The following is a 15,886-nucleotide window of genomic DNA, read 5'->3' on the forward strand; positions in this document are numbered from 1 at the left end:
GGTGCTTCCTCAGCCTGATGGAGGGTTTTTCAACTCAAAAGCTTACTAAGATGTATTTCTTTACTATTCAGCTGGTTTACTAAAAGATACCAGATTGACCCAAATAACAGTCTGCCAGTGCTGTGTCCTTAGACCAACACCCCTACCACCTGTCCCCGGTCAGCTGACTGGTATCCAGGGCCCTAGATGCATCTTTACCCCCAGGGCTGGGGCTGCCAGGGAGAATTCTCTGGCAGCTGCTGGAGAAGCTGCTCCTGCAGCAAAGGAAAGAAAGGCTCTGTGACAGTTTGGTGGCCTGAGATCCTAATGCTACTGTGTTGCAGTGCACTGTAGTGCTTACCTGTTGTTATTTAAAGTGGTGGATAGGAGGCTGTAGGGGAGGAGGACGCAGCCTCATTGGGGAACGCTACTGTGTTGTGTAGAGGCCCCAGTGCCCGTGAGGGCACGCCTTAACACACACAGCATCACCCATGTCATGCGTTTTGCTTGTCAGCAGCCTAAGCTGCAGTTTTCCAGAAACCCCTTCACCTATCTCCTTGAAACCTGGCAGGCTCCAAGGCCTCAGCAGGGCCTAGCATGCCTGCAGTTTTCACCCCACTGTGCCTTAACAAACACATGTGACATGAGTTTAGCTTTCAGCAGCTTGAGGTGCAGCTTCCCAGAAACCCCTGCACCTATTTCCTTGAAAGGGCTTCATGCCCTCAGAAAGGGCTACCATCCCTGCAATTTTTATCTGAATCAGGCAAAAAATGTCACAGTTATAGGTATGTCAGTGATTCCCCATTATAGTCTATGGCCGAATCTGCAAATCTCTCTGAATCAGCACTGAATCTTCTGAAGCTGATTCAGCTGAATTGATTTGAGACAGTGATCTGAGTTGGCTCAGGCACACTTGCTTTCCCCTGTAGTTCAACATCTTCATTAATGATGTGGACATTGGAGTCAGAAGTGGAATAGCCAATTTTACCAACGACACCAAAACTCTGGGGTAAAGCATCCATACCTGAGGACAGGAGGGTGATCCAGGCTGACCTGGACAGGCTCAGCAAATGGGCGGATGAGAACCTGATGGTGTTTAATGCTGAAAATGCAAGCTTCTCAACCTTGGAAGGAAAAACCTGCAGCATCCTTATAGGCTCGGCAGTGCTACGCTGGCTAGCACTGGAAGAGACTTGGGGGTCATCACTGACAACAAGATGAACATGAGCCTGCAATGCGATGCTGTGGCTAGTAAAGCGACCAGAACCCTGGCTTGCATCCATAGATGCTTCTCAAGCAAATCCAGGGACGTCATTCTCCCCTTGTACTCGGCCTTGGTGAGGCCGCAGCTGGAGTACTGTGTCCAGTTTTGGGCTCAACAATTCAAAAAGGATGTGGAGAAGCTTGAGATGGTGCAGAGGAGAGCCACACACGATCAGAGGTCAGGAAAACAGACCTTATGACAACAGGCTGAGAGCCATGGAGCTCTTTAGCCTGGAAAAGCTCAGGCTCAGGAGTGATCTGATGGCCACTTATAAGTTTATCAGGGGTGACCACCAGTGTCTGAGGGAACGTTTGTTCACCAGGGCACCCCATTGGATGATGAGGTTGAACGGTTATAAACTACTGCAAGACCATTTCAGGCTGGACATAAGGAAGAGTTTCTTTACTGTCCGAGCCCCCAAGGCCTGGAATAGCTTGCCATCGGAGGTGGTTCAAGCACCCACATTGAATGCCTCCGAGAGAAATTTGGATGCTTATCTTGCTGGGATCCTATGACCCCAGCTGACGCCCCGGCCCTCAGGCAGGGGGCTGGACTTGATCTTCCGAGGTCCCTTCCAGCCTAATGTCCATGAAATCTATGTACAGAGACACAGTGAAGCCTGTATCTGAATACTACTGGGTTTAAGCACATGCTTAGTTATCTGGATCTACTCCAGTCTTCCAATCCCATCAGAGTGTAGGAGTCTTTTACAAGAATCTGTTCATGGCTAACTCTCAGGAACCATCTGCATTAAAGGATAAAGCATAACTCTTACCTCTAAGGTTTCTTCTGCAGTACAGCCAGGCTGCTGCTGCAGTTTGCCAGTGTTCAAAGCTTCAATATATTCATCACATTTCTTATAGCCAGCATTCAGAAGTTCATACTTGGCTTTTAGCAGTCCCTGGCCTGGGGTGACATCACCAATCCCAATTGAGAATCCACGATTAGCTACAGTAAAATTGCAGAGAGAGAGATTGATGTGCAAGAGTTCAGCTCAGAGTCCCATGCAGAACACCTTATAAGAAAACTTTATTATTATATGGAAACTGCGAATTCATTAAGTTAATCTCATTGAGTTCTATTTCCTCAGCTGGCATTTTCAATAGAAAATGTGCTGTGTTATGATGCATATTTTGTTCTAAAAAGGATGTTTAAAAAAAAAGCAGCACTTTTCAAATTACTTACAGAGATAGACAGGTGCAAGCCTGGCTAATCGTGACATAGCATCTGCAGCTTCTACCTGACCCCAGTCCCTCAGCAAAATGTAAAAGATATTGTTCTTGGATCCAGATCCTAAAGTTCCTTTGTCCATGCTGCCACTCATCAGCTCACTATTGTGGATTGTAACATCTGGAAACACAAATTAAAAAACTGAAAATCTGATAACTTTAACACCTCCATAACTTCAAATGTTGGCTTAACAGTAATTTAGTAGTGTTTCACCTATGTTGATGACAAAAACCAGAATCTAGTATTTGCCATGCTCATAGAAATAACACTGATTATTGATGGAGTTTATCCAATATGATCCCTCTGCCATAAATATCATACATATATATACATATACACATATATACATACACACAAGTTAGCATTATGCATCTCTTCCCTCAGTTAGATGCTTTTTTACATTCTCTTTTAAAATAACTGTAGCATCCTGTAACTAAAATGCAACTTTAAACATCAACAGTTTCAAAACTTGCAATAAAGAAGTATTATTACATGACAGAAACTGTAAGTATTCTGAGACTTTTATTTAGTCATTTTTATTACCAATCTAAAATTCTCTAGGGCCTATTAGAGCAAGGCACTGGTGAGTCACTTAAGCTTAGATAAAAATGTTAAGTGACTCTATTGCACAAAGAATTAGAGAACAAACTGTTCTTTTTTTCCTTGTAGTAACTCAAAAAATCAGGGATTTAACTGAACTAGAGAAATTCAGTGCTTGATTTTGGGAATTAAGAATTATAATTCCTCCCCAAAAGTTCCATTCTTCCTGTTTCACTCTACTGAAGTTTTTGAAATACAATTATATTGCATGTATTAGGAGAGACATCTCTAATTAAGACATGCTGGGCTACAATCTCCAAGTAAAAAAAAAGTTTAAGACGTTTTTCATCTTTGGCCTTTAAATGGTGCACTCATTCAGGTGACTTGTTTTCGCTTCAACAGGAAACACTGTTATTGCAGCTACTACATAGTGCTTGTGAACTTTTCCCTTCAGACAGGGACTGTGCCTCTTCTGAACATGATCTTCAACCAAATTTTACTACACTCTTTTCCTTTGTCAATGTGTAAAGCAATCAGTGTTCAGAAGGCAACATTCTGGCCATGCTCCCAAAGGCTCCAAACACCTCTGGAGCTGTATCACTGGAAGATACAAACCAACTAACTGTCCTAAGCATGCTGCTGTTTGAATAACCCTACACTGCCTCAGGTTCTGAAGATAGCCCACAGCTACCTCCTGACTCATGCTGCAAGGCAGCATAATGCTCCATCCTCTTAGCAGCTGCACTAAGACTAGATTTAATTTTAGGGATCCATGCACAGGTTTGGTACTAGGCAACTATTTTTTCCCCAATTAGACAGCGAGAGGAACAGCAAATTCTGCAACAGATTGCAGCTAACTGGTTTCAAAGCTGCTAATGCACCAGGGATCCCCATGCATCTTGGATCCCCATGCCATTTCCTGGTTTGTAAACACTAGGTCTGACTGAGAAGCTCTAGGACCAGATTCTGTTTCTGCAAGTTCTTGGGGACAGAGATGGTTCCTAAAAAAGATTCAGGATAGCTAGCTCATCTACCTATTTCAACAACTTCAGTATTTTCCCTAAAAAAAAAAAAAAAAAGTGTTTGGAAACAGATAGGCCTCAGCTTATTATCTCTCTGTAGAACACTTCCTGCTCAAAAAGTATATCATATTCAGTATTTTTAACTAGAATATAGCACATCTGTTTGATGAATCACAGATAGGAGTTGTTGAGGTTCCTTAATTACTGCATACAAACAGAGAGTGAATATAGTATTTCATGAGTCTTTACAGAAAGTAACAATATTTTTGAGAAAGACAGTAAAACAATCAACTCCTCAGAATTCCTTAGTGCTCTCATTTTCCAATTCTAACCATGAAAAAAAAGCATTTAATTGAATTTTTTTCATTGTGTTTTATGCTGCAATATCAGTAGCAATGAACAAGTAAGAGATCAGAACTGAAGGCAAAGATATCAGAGTAACTCACAAGAATCATTACTACACAAGTCTTCCCCTTTGCCACAATACTGTTTGCCCTTGGTCCGGAGGTTGGCTTTTACAGGACAGTCATCACTAGGTTTGAGAATGAGGCTGAAGACCTGCTTTCCTGTCCAGAGGGTTACAGGCTGAAGGACAAACAAAGAGAAACAGGGAAAACTTTGTTATTCATACAGTAGTAAAGCAACCAAGTTCTTCCATACATATAGACATTCAGTGTCCGCTGGAAGTCACTGCAGAGAGCAGAACACACCTCCTTCATAATTCTCACATTGTGCAGCAGAGGTCCCCTCTACATGTTATAGCAAGGGTTGTCAACTGGGAGTACGCATACCCCTAGGGCAGGGGTGGGCAAAATGCGGCCTGTGGGCCAGATTGGGCCTGCCAAACCATTTTATCTAGCCTGTGGGGCCCCTAAAAACATTGAGAAAATTAATATTTATCTGCCCCTGGCTGCCTGTCATGTGGCCCTTGATGGCTCACCAAAACTCAGTAAGTGGCCCTCTGCCTGAAATAATTGCCTACCCCTGCCCTAGAGGTAATTGGAAAGGTCACAGGGGTATGTGTGGGTGGGTGGGGTCGGAGCGTGCCCCGAGGCATGGTGGCGTCTCCCCTGGCAGGTTCCCACACATCGCCTCTTACCCAGGGAAGAGGAAAGGCTGTGCTAGGCACCACCAGCCCTTTATGGGACACCACAGTGCCTTATAAAATCATAGAAGTAGGGTCAGAAGGGTCCTTGTAGATCTTCAAGTCCAACCCCCTGCCTGGGCAGGAGAAAAAACTGGGCTCAAATGATTCCAGCCATCAAGGTAGGCATCAAGGTAGGCATCAAGCCTCCCCTTAAAGACCCCCAGGGTAGGAACCAGCACCACTTCCCTTGGAAGTTGGTTCCTGATCCTAGCCAACCTGACTGTGAAGTAGTTCTTACGGATGTCTAATTTAAACCTACTCTCCAACAACTTGCGGCCATTATTCCTTGTTATGCCAAGTGGCGCTAAGGGAAACAAGGTCTCTCCCAAACCCTTCTGGTCCCCCCTCAGCCTTCTCTTGTGAAGGCTGAACAGGTTCAGGTCCCGCAGTCTCTCATTGTAGGGTCTGCCCTGTTGTCTCCAGATCATGTGGGTGGCCCTCCTCTGGACCCTCTCAATGATGTCCACATCCCTCCTGAAGTGGGGCGCACAGAACTGGACACAGTGCTCCAGCTGTGGCCTGACCAGTGTCGCATAGAGGGGGAGGATCACCTCCTTGGCCCTACCTGAGATGCACCTGTGGGCACAAGGTCCGGTTAGCCCTGCCAACCCTGACCTTGCATTGTTGGCCCATGTTCATCTTGGAGTCAGTAATGACTCCAAGATCCCTTTCTGCCTCTGTGATCTCAAGAAGGGAGTTTCCCCATCTTATAAGTGTGCTGCTGGTTATTACTGTCCAAGTGCAGCACCCTGCACTTGTCAGTATTGAAACACATCCTGTTTTTGTTAGCACACCCCTGTAACCTATTCAGGTCTTGCTGCAATCTTTCCCTCCCTACTAGCATACTCACCTCACCCCAAATTTCGGTATCATCAGCGAATTTAAACAGGTTACTTTTCACCCCGTTGTCCAAATCGCTGATAAAGAAATCGAACAGCATGGGCCCAAGGACCGAGCCCTGGGGCACTCCGCTGCCCACTTCCCCCCAGGTCGAATATGACCCGTCCACCATCACCATCTGAGTACGACCCTTCAGCCAATCTGCAATCCATCTGACTGTGTAGGCATCAATGCCACAGTCGCCCAATTTTTTAATGAGGATGGGGTGGGAAATGGTGTCAAAGGCCTTGCTGAAGTCCAGAAAGACTACATCCACGGCGACACCTACAGCCAATGCTTTTGTGACCTGATCTTAAAAGGCAATCAGGTTGGTCTGACGTGAGCAATCATGGTCCTCCCCACCCCAATTCGCTCTCCTGATTAGCCACCAGGCCACCACCCTCAGCCAATAGCCAAGGGAAAGGAGACCATCCACTGCAGATGGATGTGGGATAGTGGGGCTCGCACGCAGCGGTTGCTGGGACCACCCATTATCCCACACCACAGCCCTCCAGAAGCAGGGCCGGGGGACGGGCAAGGGCACTGGCACCCCTCTGCAGGCCACAGGCACCACCCAGCTGGCTGGATGCTGTGAAGGTGTGCTCCCACATCTAGCTGCTGCCACCAGAAGTGGTACACTTGTTTAAAAAGGTTGAAAATCCCTATGTTACAGGTATTACACAATTAACAGGTAAAAAGCAGTTATCAAACAACAAAAAGCTCTAACCCGCTATAAAGGCAGGCCGTAAAAATGTATACTAAATGTATACCTGGTTGTTATTGAGCTTTAATTTGCACACGCAGTAGGGTCGTCCCTGTAGTTAGGAGCCTCATCAGCTGACAGGGCTCTCAAGCCCTGGGGATCATGGCTACTGTGACCCCAAGGCTCAGGGGTGCATGAAACCACCAATTCACCTGGGGCTCTCAGCCCTAGGTGCACCTCGCACACAGCTGAAACTGAAAACCCTGCAATTGCGGTTCATGGCCCTGGCTGTGTGTGGCCCCCATGGCTGGGAGCCCCCTCAGCATAGAGCATGGGAGCCCACCTCTTGTAAACGCAGGGGCCCTGAACTGACGATAAAGCATGATGGGATCTAATGTGCGATCCCACAATCATCCCTCTTGCCACGTACGTGCAGCATGGCAGGTGGTATGATTCTGTGGATCATGCATTAGATCCAATCACGCCTTTACCTACATGTGCAGAGGGGGCCTGAGGAGACACAGGCAGACTCTGAACAGTCTGGGTCAGCCAGTCAGGGTGTGCAGATGCTATCTGTCTTTGGACAGACCAAGGGAACCTGCAGAGCTCTCCAACATGCATGCGCAAGGGCTCCCTGGATGCATAGCATCAGCGCTGCAAGTTCTCTGTCCTTGGGGCCCATCATGCAAAATGCCTCTTCAGGCATCTCCAGGTAAGTTTTTCTAACAGGAGAACAAGCCTGTGCATGCTTTGGAGCACCAGCCCAGCCCTGCATGCGGAATGTGGAACAACCTTACGCACTGGCATGATCCAGTGCCTGAGGCTATATCGTTTAGCTTTCAGGGCTTCCCAAGGCTGCATATGACACAGAACTACATAATGCTTCTCTCCCTCATCACTACGTGAAACACTTACAACAAGAAAACTACAGTAAGAACAGTATCATTAAAATTCAGTCTCATGCAGCTACAAAAATGAGTCAAGACTGCACAGCATATAGAGAAGGCCAATTGTGACAGTTAAAAAGAGTATGATGCACCTTTAGGATTGCTGGGGGTGGAAGGTGAACTTTAATCTTCTCATCCTTGCCAACCAGGATAGAAGCAATAATTTGACAGGCTTTGGCTCTATCAAAAAAGGTGTCTTTTAGTGTAAGCAGATAGGCACCTAGAATGCAAAAAAAGAAAGTTAAATCTGACAGACTGAAGTGGTATTAAATTTTAAAAAGTTATTGCACATTAAGTATAACTGATACTAGTTACCCATTTAATGCATGAGATGACAGCAATGCTTAGACAGCTTAGAGTTAACAATGTTTCTCAGCACTTCATTTTTCTGAAAAGGATTTTTGTTCCAGAAATTCTCAACACCAAGATAAATGTTCCCCTACAATACTTTAAAAATGAAGGCTGCTTACAGAAAAGAAAACAAAAAATGAAAATACTCGACCCAAAAAACCCCAGTGTTTTACTTTCAACTTGGTGCTGCTCAAAAAAAGGCATCATATCAATTTGACCTGACTGACCCAATGTCTATATAGACCATGCACTTCAGCAGGGCTTTTTGGTACTAATCAGGTATTAGATAAAAGCACCAAAAAGCCCTGCTGAAGTGTGTGATCTATAAAGACACAGGGCAAGTCAGGCCTAACTGATGTGATGACTTTTTTGGTAAAGTGCTGGGTTTCCTCCCCCACCATATCTGTCTGCAGCCAAAAAAGTATATCCAAGAACTATTTAGTAGCCCCTTCCAAAAGAGATTGCTGACCTACTAATATACTCAATAAGTATATTCTTAACAGATACTTAAATGTGTAATTTCTAGGGTTGGTGATATTTGTTAACCAATTTTTATTACAATTCACCCTAATCAACCAAGATTATGAGCGGAAGATTAGAAAAACATTTTGTACTCCATTTATTTGCTTAACACATTTGACAGCACTATGTCTAGTCTGTTTCATTTCTTCTCAGTCAGAGAGACAATGTTTACATGCCAGACTGGCTGCATCCTAAAACATCATAGGTACATCAACTTATACAGGAATGCAAAAAAAACCAAACAAACAAAAGAAGCACTTCACATACAGACCTGTAAGAAAATCTTGTATAGCAGCAATGAGAGGCTCTCCATTTCTTGGAGTTACTAAGTTTGCTTTGGTCTGTATAGCACAAGAATAGAAAAAGGGTGAAATTTATAAAGATTCTGAAGATAAAAATGACTTCAAGTCCATTACCCACTTTGTTTGAGCACTGAAGCATTAAACATAGTTTACTCAAGTGTGCAGGATAAATTTTGAAGATGGAGGAAATTTAGCACTTGAGAACTATCATAACTAATGTTTATATGAGTTAGAACTAAAACTAACACTTGTAAACCAGAAGAGTATTCTCTCCACATTTTTTCATACAAGAAAAGAAAACAGCCAAACCTGATGCATTTTGGAGGTTACTTTCCCAACACAGTTTTGCCAAAGCAGGGCAAAGGGAATGGAAGGAGAACCAAATAAATGCTTCAAAGGTGCTCCTTTAACCGAGAGTCAATAGGAAGCAGGAGCCCAATTGTCATAAAGGGGACTCGACTGCTTTTGAAAACTTGTCTACAGCCTCCCTTCTTAATCTCTCTCAACTATCACATCATTTCTTCTTTTTTTGTTCATCCATTTAACATATCCCTTCCTTCTTGTATACCCTGTCCCTTTTTTTGTATTACTGTTCCTACCTCATCACCCCTCTCAACTGTTGTGGTGACCAGAAAGAGACAGATCCCTCACTGTACAGAAGACGGTCCCTTATTTCTGAAGCATTTAACTAATCAAAGGTTGGCAGCCAGATCCCAAAGACATGGGAACAAACTGACTTTGATTTTCAAGGATATTAAGTAATAAGCAACTCTTTGCTGCCTTAACAGCTTTCTTGTTAAGATTTTCCATATCATTAACAGAGACTTTCCAGTCAGCTAAGGACTTTAGCTCTACTGTCTATCAGTACAAGAACCCCTTGTTGATCAATGCAGATCTTAAATTCAATATGAAATAAAGACCCTTGTCATATGGAAATATAGGAGTACTGAAGAATACCCACTACCCAAAAATAAGATGATCCACTTACCCCCATCAGAACAAGTGCTTCTGCTTTGGCCTCTTCTGTTTGGGGAAGATGAAGGTTCATCTCATCTCCATCAAAATCTGCATTGTATGGTGTACAGACACATTCATTAAACCTGAAAGTCCTGTGTGGTTTGACTCTAGCCTGCAAAAAAAAAAAAAAAAAGCGGGAGGGGAAAGAGGGGTAAAAATATAAAAGTGATGCAGCATACAGAGTTATGGAAAACTTAAAAAGGCTCCCAAGTTATGTTCTTGTAGATTATATGCTCCTACCTCATAAATAAAAAGATGCAAGTCTCACTTAATTACATGCTTAATCTGAACATCAACTAGCAGAAGCTTAGCAAAGGTACAATAAAGTTAAGTGAATTTATTTACTAATTAATATTTTTATTTACTTGCAAAACATTAGATACAGTCCATACCAGGTGTCCGACTAACAACAAAAACGAAATACCAAGAGACCTAAACCAAAGGCATCTGAAAACTGTGGCATGCAGTAGTACTATCTGAACAAGAGACTTGGATTATGTTTCCCCATTCTCTTGCACAAGCATCATACTCTTGTGTCTGGGTTAACTCCCAAGTGCTGTTACATTTTAGATAGAAATAGATATGGTTTGAGTGAAATATTAAGCAAATTAACTGAAAACCATTGAAGGTTAAGGTTGCTGACTTGTGAACCCAGTACTAGGCTGAGCATGTGCTTACTATGTGAGCCATGATGCTCAGCTTGTGGAGAGAGGGCTGTCGGTTGAACAATACTATATCCCCATCTATAAGATGTCGTTCCACAATGTCCCCAAACTTTAGTTCCTGAGCCATCTTCTCTCGGTTGCCATATTTCAAAAATCTTGAAATAAAAAAAAGTTGAGTCAAAATCTTAGAGAAACAGAAATGCAGAGAAGACAATAAGTAAAGATCATGCCTTTATTGGTGTTAGTTTCTTGAAAAGTGTGCTGGGACAACCATTTTGCAACATACTTTTTGAACATGTAATAATCCTTCAGGAAAGAAACTATTTTATTCACTGAGTGAAACTACACCTGGAAGTGCCTGCAAAAATGAGTGATGTCAGTTTAACATCATAGACTAGTAGAGTGATGTTTCTAATTAACAGATACATTATGCTCTGACTGACTTGTTATCTTTGGAAAACAGCATACCCACAGAAATCATGTTTATGAAAAAGAGAAGTAGGACCAATTTGTTTTATAAAAGTAACAGGGGTCTATCATCTATATATAAATCAACAAAACTGAGTCTGTGCTAACTTTACTACAGGTCTGTAGAAAGAATCCTCCATTAGTGTTTAGGTTTGCTTGCACGATTTACTTTTAGGTCACATAAGATTTTAGATGTTATACCCTTTAGGAATGACATCTATATACATCTATATCTGTATCTATAGAAATACAGCCAGAAAGTCCTTATCTACAGAATAAACAACCAAAATCACTTAAGAAGATAAAAATAATAGCAAATGGGAAGTGAACCATTATAGATAAATGTTATACCTTTTCATCTGTGTATGCCTTTGCTGAATGAAGTTGGCTCCAGGGTGAACCTCAGGACCATTGCGAACAAGTTTCCTCAAGAAATCTATGTTTGCTTTGTTCACCTTCAACATAAAGTTATTGTTTAGAAATGTGTATTAACCCCTCCCCCGCCCCAAGAAATAAGTCATTTTAGATTCTTAGGTTCAATTGCCAACTTTAAAATAGTTTGAAGCAACCAACTTTGATCTGCTGCAGGGGCTGGAAGAAAAAGAAAAAACAAGAACATCTAACCCGCCTTGATCTTTTGGAGTAAGACAGGTGACTGAATTAATTAATGGCTTGTTGATCAAACTGACCAGGAAGAAACTTGAAAAGCATCTCTCAAGACACGAGGATCAACATTAAAATGTTAAAAAAATGTAACAAGCAAGTAAAGCTGTAAGATTAGAACTTGGAAAAGGAAATATGGATCCTATAAGCAAAAACTGACCAAACCTCTTTACCCATCTTGTATGTATTTTAGGGCACGCAATTAGCTAGTACAATTACTACAGAAAGGCTTGCAGAATGATAAATATGTGAAATGTGTGGTTTTTAAACACCCGTGAGTTGTTTACTGTGACAGCTAACACGTACCACCATAAAAAAATATTATACTGGGCCACAGTCTGGGTTCAATGTTGCCACTGTAAAGCTGACTTGCTTCCTCAGAGCCAACAACAGATAATCAACCTATGCCCCTAAGACTTTCTCATGCCACTGATAGCGGGCATAGAGCCCCAGGACTGACATTCTGTTGTTCTCCACTGATTGTATCCACATCCTATTTACTTATTTCATCCAGTGATCAGAATATTACAGACAATAGGTAATACATGTTTCTGATGAAAAAAATGCAGGCAAAGATAGCTTGGGTTTATAATACTTACTTTTTCAGGAAATGTTAATATTTTGGCAACATGAACAGGTACTGCCACCTCGTCTATTCGTAAGTTAGGATCAGGGGAGATAACTGTTCTGCCTGAGAAGTCCACTCGCTTTCCAGACAGGTTGCCTCTAAACCGACCTAAAAGAATGAGCCAGTTAAAACCCAGTTTAGAACAGGGAAAGCTTTGAGACTGGCACTTATGGAACAATACAGGATTATCAATACAAGCCCATCGTGTAGAAAAGTAGTTCTTAAATCTCTTTAGACTCAAGGCACCCCCTCACAAAATGCCATCTCTTCATTTTTGCTCATTTTTTGATCACAGAAGATTACTAGAGAGAGACCACAACAGATTAGAATGATCTTAATACTACAGATTCTTATTTCAGATGTCCTGGTTTATCTTGTGAATCTTTTTTCTACATACATAACAGCCTTAACAGTGCATGACAACCCACATCTCCCCTGTAATAATCTTAAGGAACCCAACCCTAGGCTGCCATTGCACTCTGCTTGAGAGTTACTGACCTAGAGTAGGGGTGCTCAGTGCCTGGTCCGTGGATCAAATCTAGCCCATGAAGCCATGACATTCAGCTCATGAGGTTTCCCACAGGTTGGAAAATTTGCAGCAGAGGAACAGTGGCAATTAATACCAACAACATTCCTCCTCCACTGCCAAAATTCCCAAGCCCCATGTGGCTAGCCTGGGGCCTGGTCCCTCTTCCCCACCACAAATATGACTGGATCATGCTCAGGTCAAAGCCCCACAGGCCCAACGCATCCCACAGGGCAAAAAAGGCTAGGCACCACTGATCTAGAGTAAACAATGCCCAACTGAACCAGTAATAACCATGTAAAATTATTAAATATGTTGGGTCAAAATCTACTGAGGCAACTCATTTTCCAAGTGTAAAAATTTGTCATACCCTGCTTCCCCTTCAGCCTTTGGACAAATCCTCTGGTCCATTTCTTAGGTGCCATGTTAAGGGGAATTCCAGAGAGCTCGCTGTTAATGTAGAGAGCACACTGCAGCTGTAGGAAGTCCCAGTCTTCCATTATCATCTGTGTTTTGGCTCCCGATATCCTATGCTAATAAAGATAAATTACCCAGTTCAGAAAATAAATGGGATAGACAAAATTCACAAGGAACATGTTTTTTCAAGAACTTCCTAAATTCATAAGTGCATGAAGAAAAGCTTGATGCTCATGAAGAAACATTCCAAACAACTTCATATCACTTTAAAATTGTGAAGGAAGCACAGCACTGGAACCTTCACCATAACTAAACTTATACTACAAACTCTTCATGCTCAAGCCCACAGGCATGTAACCACACAATCATTTTCTTTTTGGCAAGGTCAGCTTTTACCAGCAGCAAAAGTTAAAGATATACATGTTCCTCTGACAACGGCCCTTGTATACATAACATAGGAAGGCTCCAAACTGATCTAATAAAACCAGACAGTTAAAACTAGTTTAGAGAAGGGTACTATTTTGAAAATGAGATTTGTAAGAAAAATATATTTCCAAAACACTACACTTAATACAAGTACAACACTGATAGTCAATACTATGATACTGGCCTAGTAACGACTGGGGAAAATTTTACTGCTTTTGATGAATTTCTCATCCTTGTAGGATACAATTTTGACTGTACTTATCCCTTTCCTGGCTAAAGAACATCACGTATGGCAGGGGCTGCCAACTTGATAATCACATTGAGGTGGTGGAGTGGCCAACTGTAAGTGGCACAGGCAGCTTGTATGTCATGCAGATGATCAAGGAAGGGACAGACAGCATGTCAGCAGATAGAGCACAAAGCAGAGTTGCAGATCAGGCAGGTAAGACAGGGCAGGGAGCAGAAAGCACAACAGCTGATCAGGCAGGAAGAGAAGATTGGAATGGCACTTGGGGAGGGTGTGGGACTAGTTTGTAACACCCGCCAAAACAGGTAGCCCCCACTGACGTAAGAGGTGCAGCATGCACCTCTGTGGCAGAACTAAAAGCAAACAAAGCCCAAAGAATAATGCATACAGACTATGCAACGTCTTTCAGAGAATCAAGTTATAACCCCAAAGCTAGTTTTGACAAATCTCACAACCTGGATCTGTCTCGGTCTCCAGAGGGCTGATACGAGGGTTCTGAGGTATGAAGCGTTTCAGTCACTTTAAGGAGTGCTCAGTCATCTGTACAGATGTGACTACACTGATTTTAGATTGCTGCTTGTTTCTGTTCAGGTTCTTGACCAATTTAAATTAAACCAAAGCAAGCCTGGTAAAACCTAAAATAAGAATTGCTACAACCCTTCCCACCTGTTTAATTTCAAATCAGTATTTAAGAACCCCCCTCCAAAACTCTAATTGTTTTTAATAAACCCCAAGCAGCTGCATGTCTCATACAGTCCTTGACAGAGCTGAAAAGAAATTCTAGGATGCTATCATTTTTTGAAAAAGGAGATGAGTTTCCTAGAATCTGGAAAGCACTGACGTTGGCAAAAAGTTGATATATACAGCTCCTTCCCTTCCAGAGGAGGGACAGGATGAGGTAAAGGAAAGGAAAGCTTAAACAGCAAAGTATTAAAAGAAAAAAAAAGAGAGACTACGTACAAGTGTTATCTTTCTACCAGGAGAATTGCAACTCCCCTGGTAGAAACAGCAAGCATACAAACATTCAAGCCATTTCTGCCAGACCGAAAATGGCAGTTACAAAAGGAAAATAACTGAAGTCCAATCAGGAAGAAGTTACTCTTGGGAGTTTCTCTCAGGAGAACAAATGTGTGTACACTTCCAACAGTAGTTGAAACGGGGGGAAGGCTCCTGTGTTCTCCAGAGAATGGGGTCACTCCAGCATAACAAGGCCTGGGGGACAGCTGCTCCTATCCCTCCTGTAGACTGAAAGAGGAGGGGATAAACAGACACCAGCTACACCTTCCTGGCTTCTAACCCAGAGTCCCCAGTGTGAGAGGCAGGCAAGGGCTCTGACATGCTGCTCCATCCACTCAGCTGATGCAAGCCCCCTTCCAGTGCCCAGAAGCTGAGTGGACAAAACAGTGCTGCAAGACTCCTGCCTACACTGGGCACTCCAGTGTGAGGAGCAGGCAGTGGCTTTGATTCGCTGTTCCAGTCTCCCTGAATGGAAACAAGCACATAGGAGCAGTTGCTGCTCCCCATGCTTTACCCAGACCAGGATCACTCCCGTCTCAGGAAGGCACAAGGAGGAAGGTTTCAGGATGAGTGCCTGTATTGCTCCCTATCCTAGAATCATTTATAGCAATGGAAATTTCACTGCTGGAAATGAACACCTATAAGCAGCTGGTGTGTTGGAGAAGGCCCAGAAGTGAGAGAGACCCTACTGCCACAGGAGGAGAGTGTATACATTTCTATTACCTGAACCACAGATGCATCTCAAAATCATCTATCAAGTTGGGAAGTAACCAAAAAGTGTGAAGGCCATACTGGACTTTGGATTGAAATTCATACATATAATCAATCCAGCACATTTAACAGCTCTTGGAATTTTACCAGTATGTCACTAATAGCCAAGCAGAAAGTATCACTTGAAACAGCCTTTGCTATTTCATAGAATCATA

At 42.8% G+C, this 15,886-nt stretch overlaps 1 protein-coding gene across 2 annotated transcripts in view; it reads right to left on the reverse strand.

Annotated features, from left to right (window-relative positions):
• Positions 1-15,886, reverse strand: part of POLR3A (RNA polymerase III subunit A) — a 57,511-nt gene that overhangs the window by 33,295 nt on the left and 8,330 nt on the right. For both annotated transcript variants that reach the window (XM_090057341.1, XM_090057342.1), the window contains exons 7-16: positions 13,224-13,386; positions 12,299-12,435; positions 11,388-11,491; positions 10,582-10,723; positions 9,875-10,015; positions 8,856-8,925; positions 7,804-7,931; positions 4,482-4,620; positions 2,429-2,593; positions 2,019-2,191 (exon numbers count right to left, since the gene is read on the reverse strand). In XM_090057341.1, the coding sequence (XP_089913467.1) occupies positions 2,019-2,191; positions 2,429-2,593; positions 4,482-4,620; positions 7,804-7,931; positions 8,856-8,925; positions 9,875-10,015; positions 10,582-10,723; positions 11,388-11,491; positions 12,299-12,435; positions 13,224-13,386 (1,362 nt within the window). The remainder of the gene's footprint in view (positions 1-2,018; positions 2,192-2,428; positions 2,594-4,481; positions 4,621-7,803; positions 7,932-8,855; positions 8,926-9,874; positions 10,016-10,581; positions 10,724-11,387; positions 11,492-12,298; positions 12,436-13,223; positions 13,387-15,886) is intronic.

This window comes from Crocodylus siamensis, chromosome 7 (genome assembly GCF_052110815.1).
Source record: "Crocodylus siamensis isolate JL-2025a chromosome 7, ASM5211081v1, whole genome shotgun sequence".
Taxonomy (NCBI): domain Eukaryota; kingdom Metazoa; phylum Chordata; order Crocodylia; family Crocodylidae; genus Crocodylus; species Crocodylus siamensis.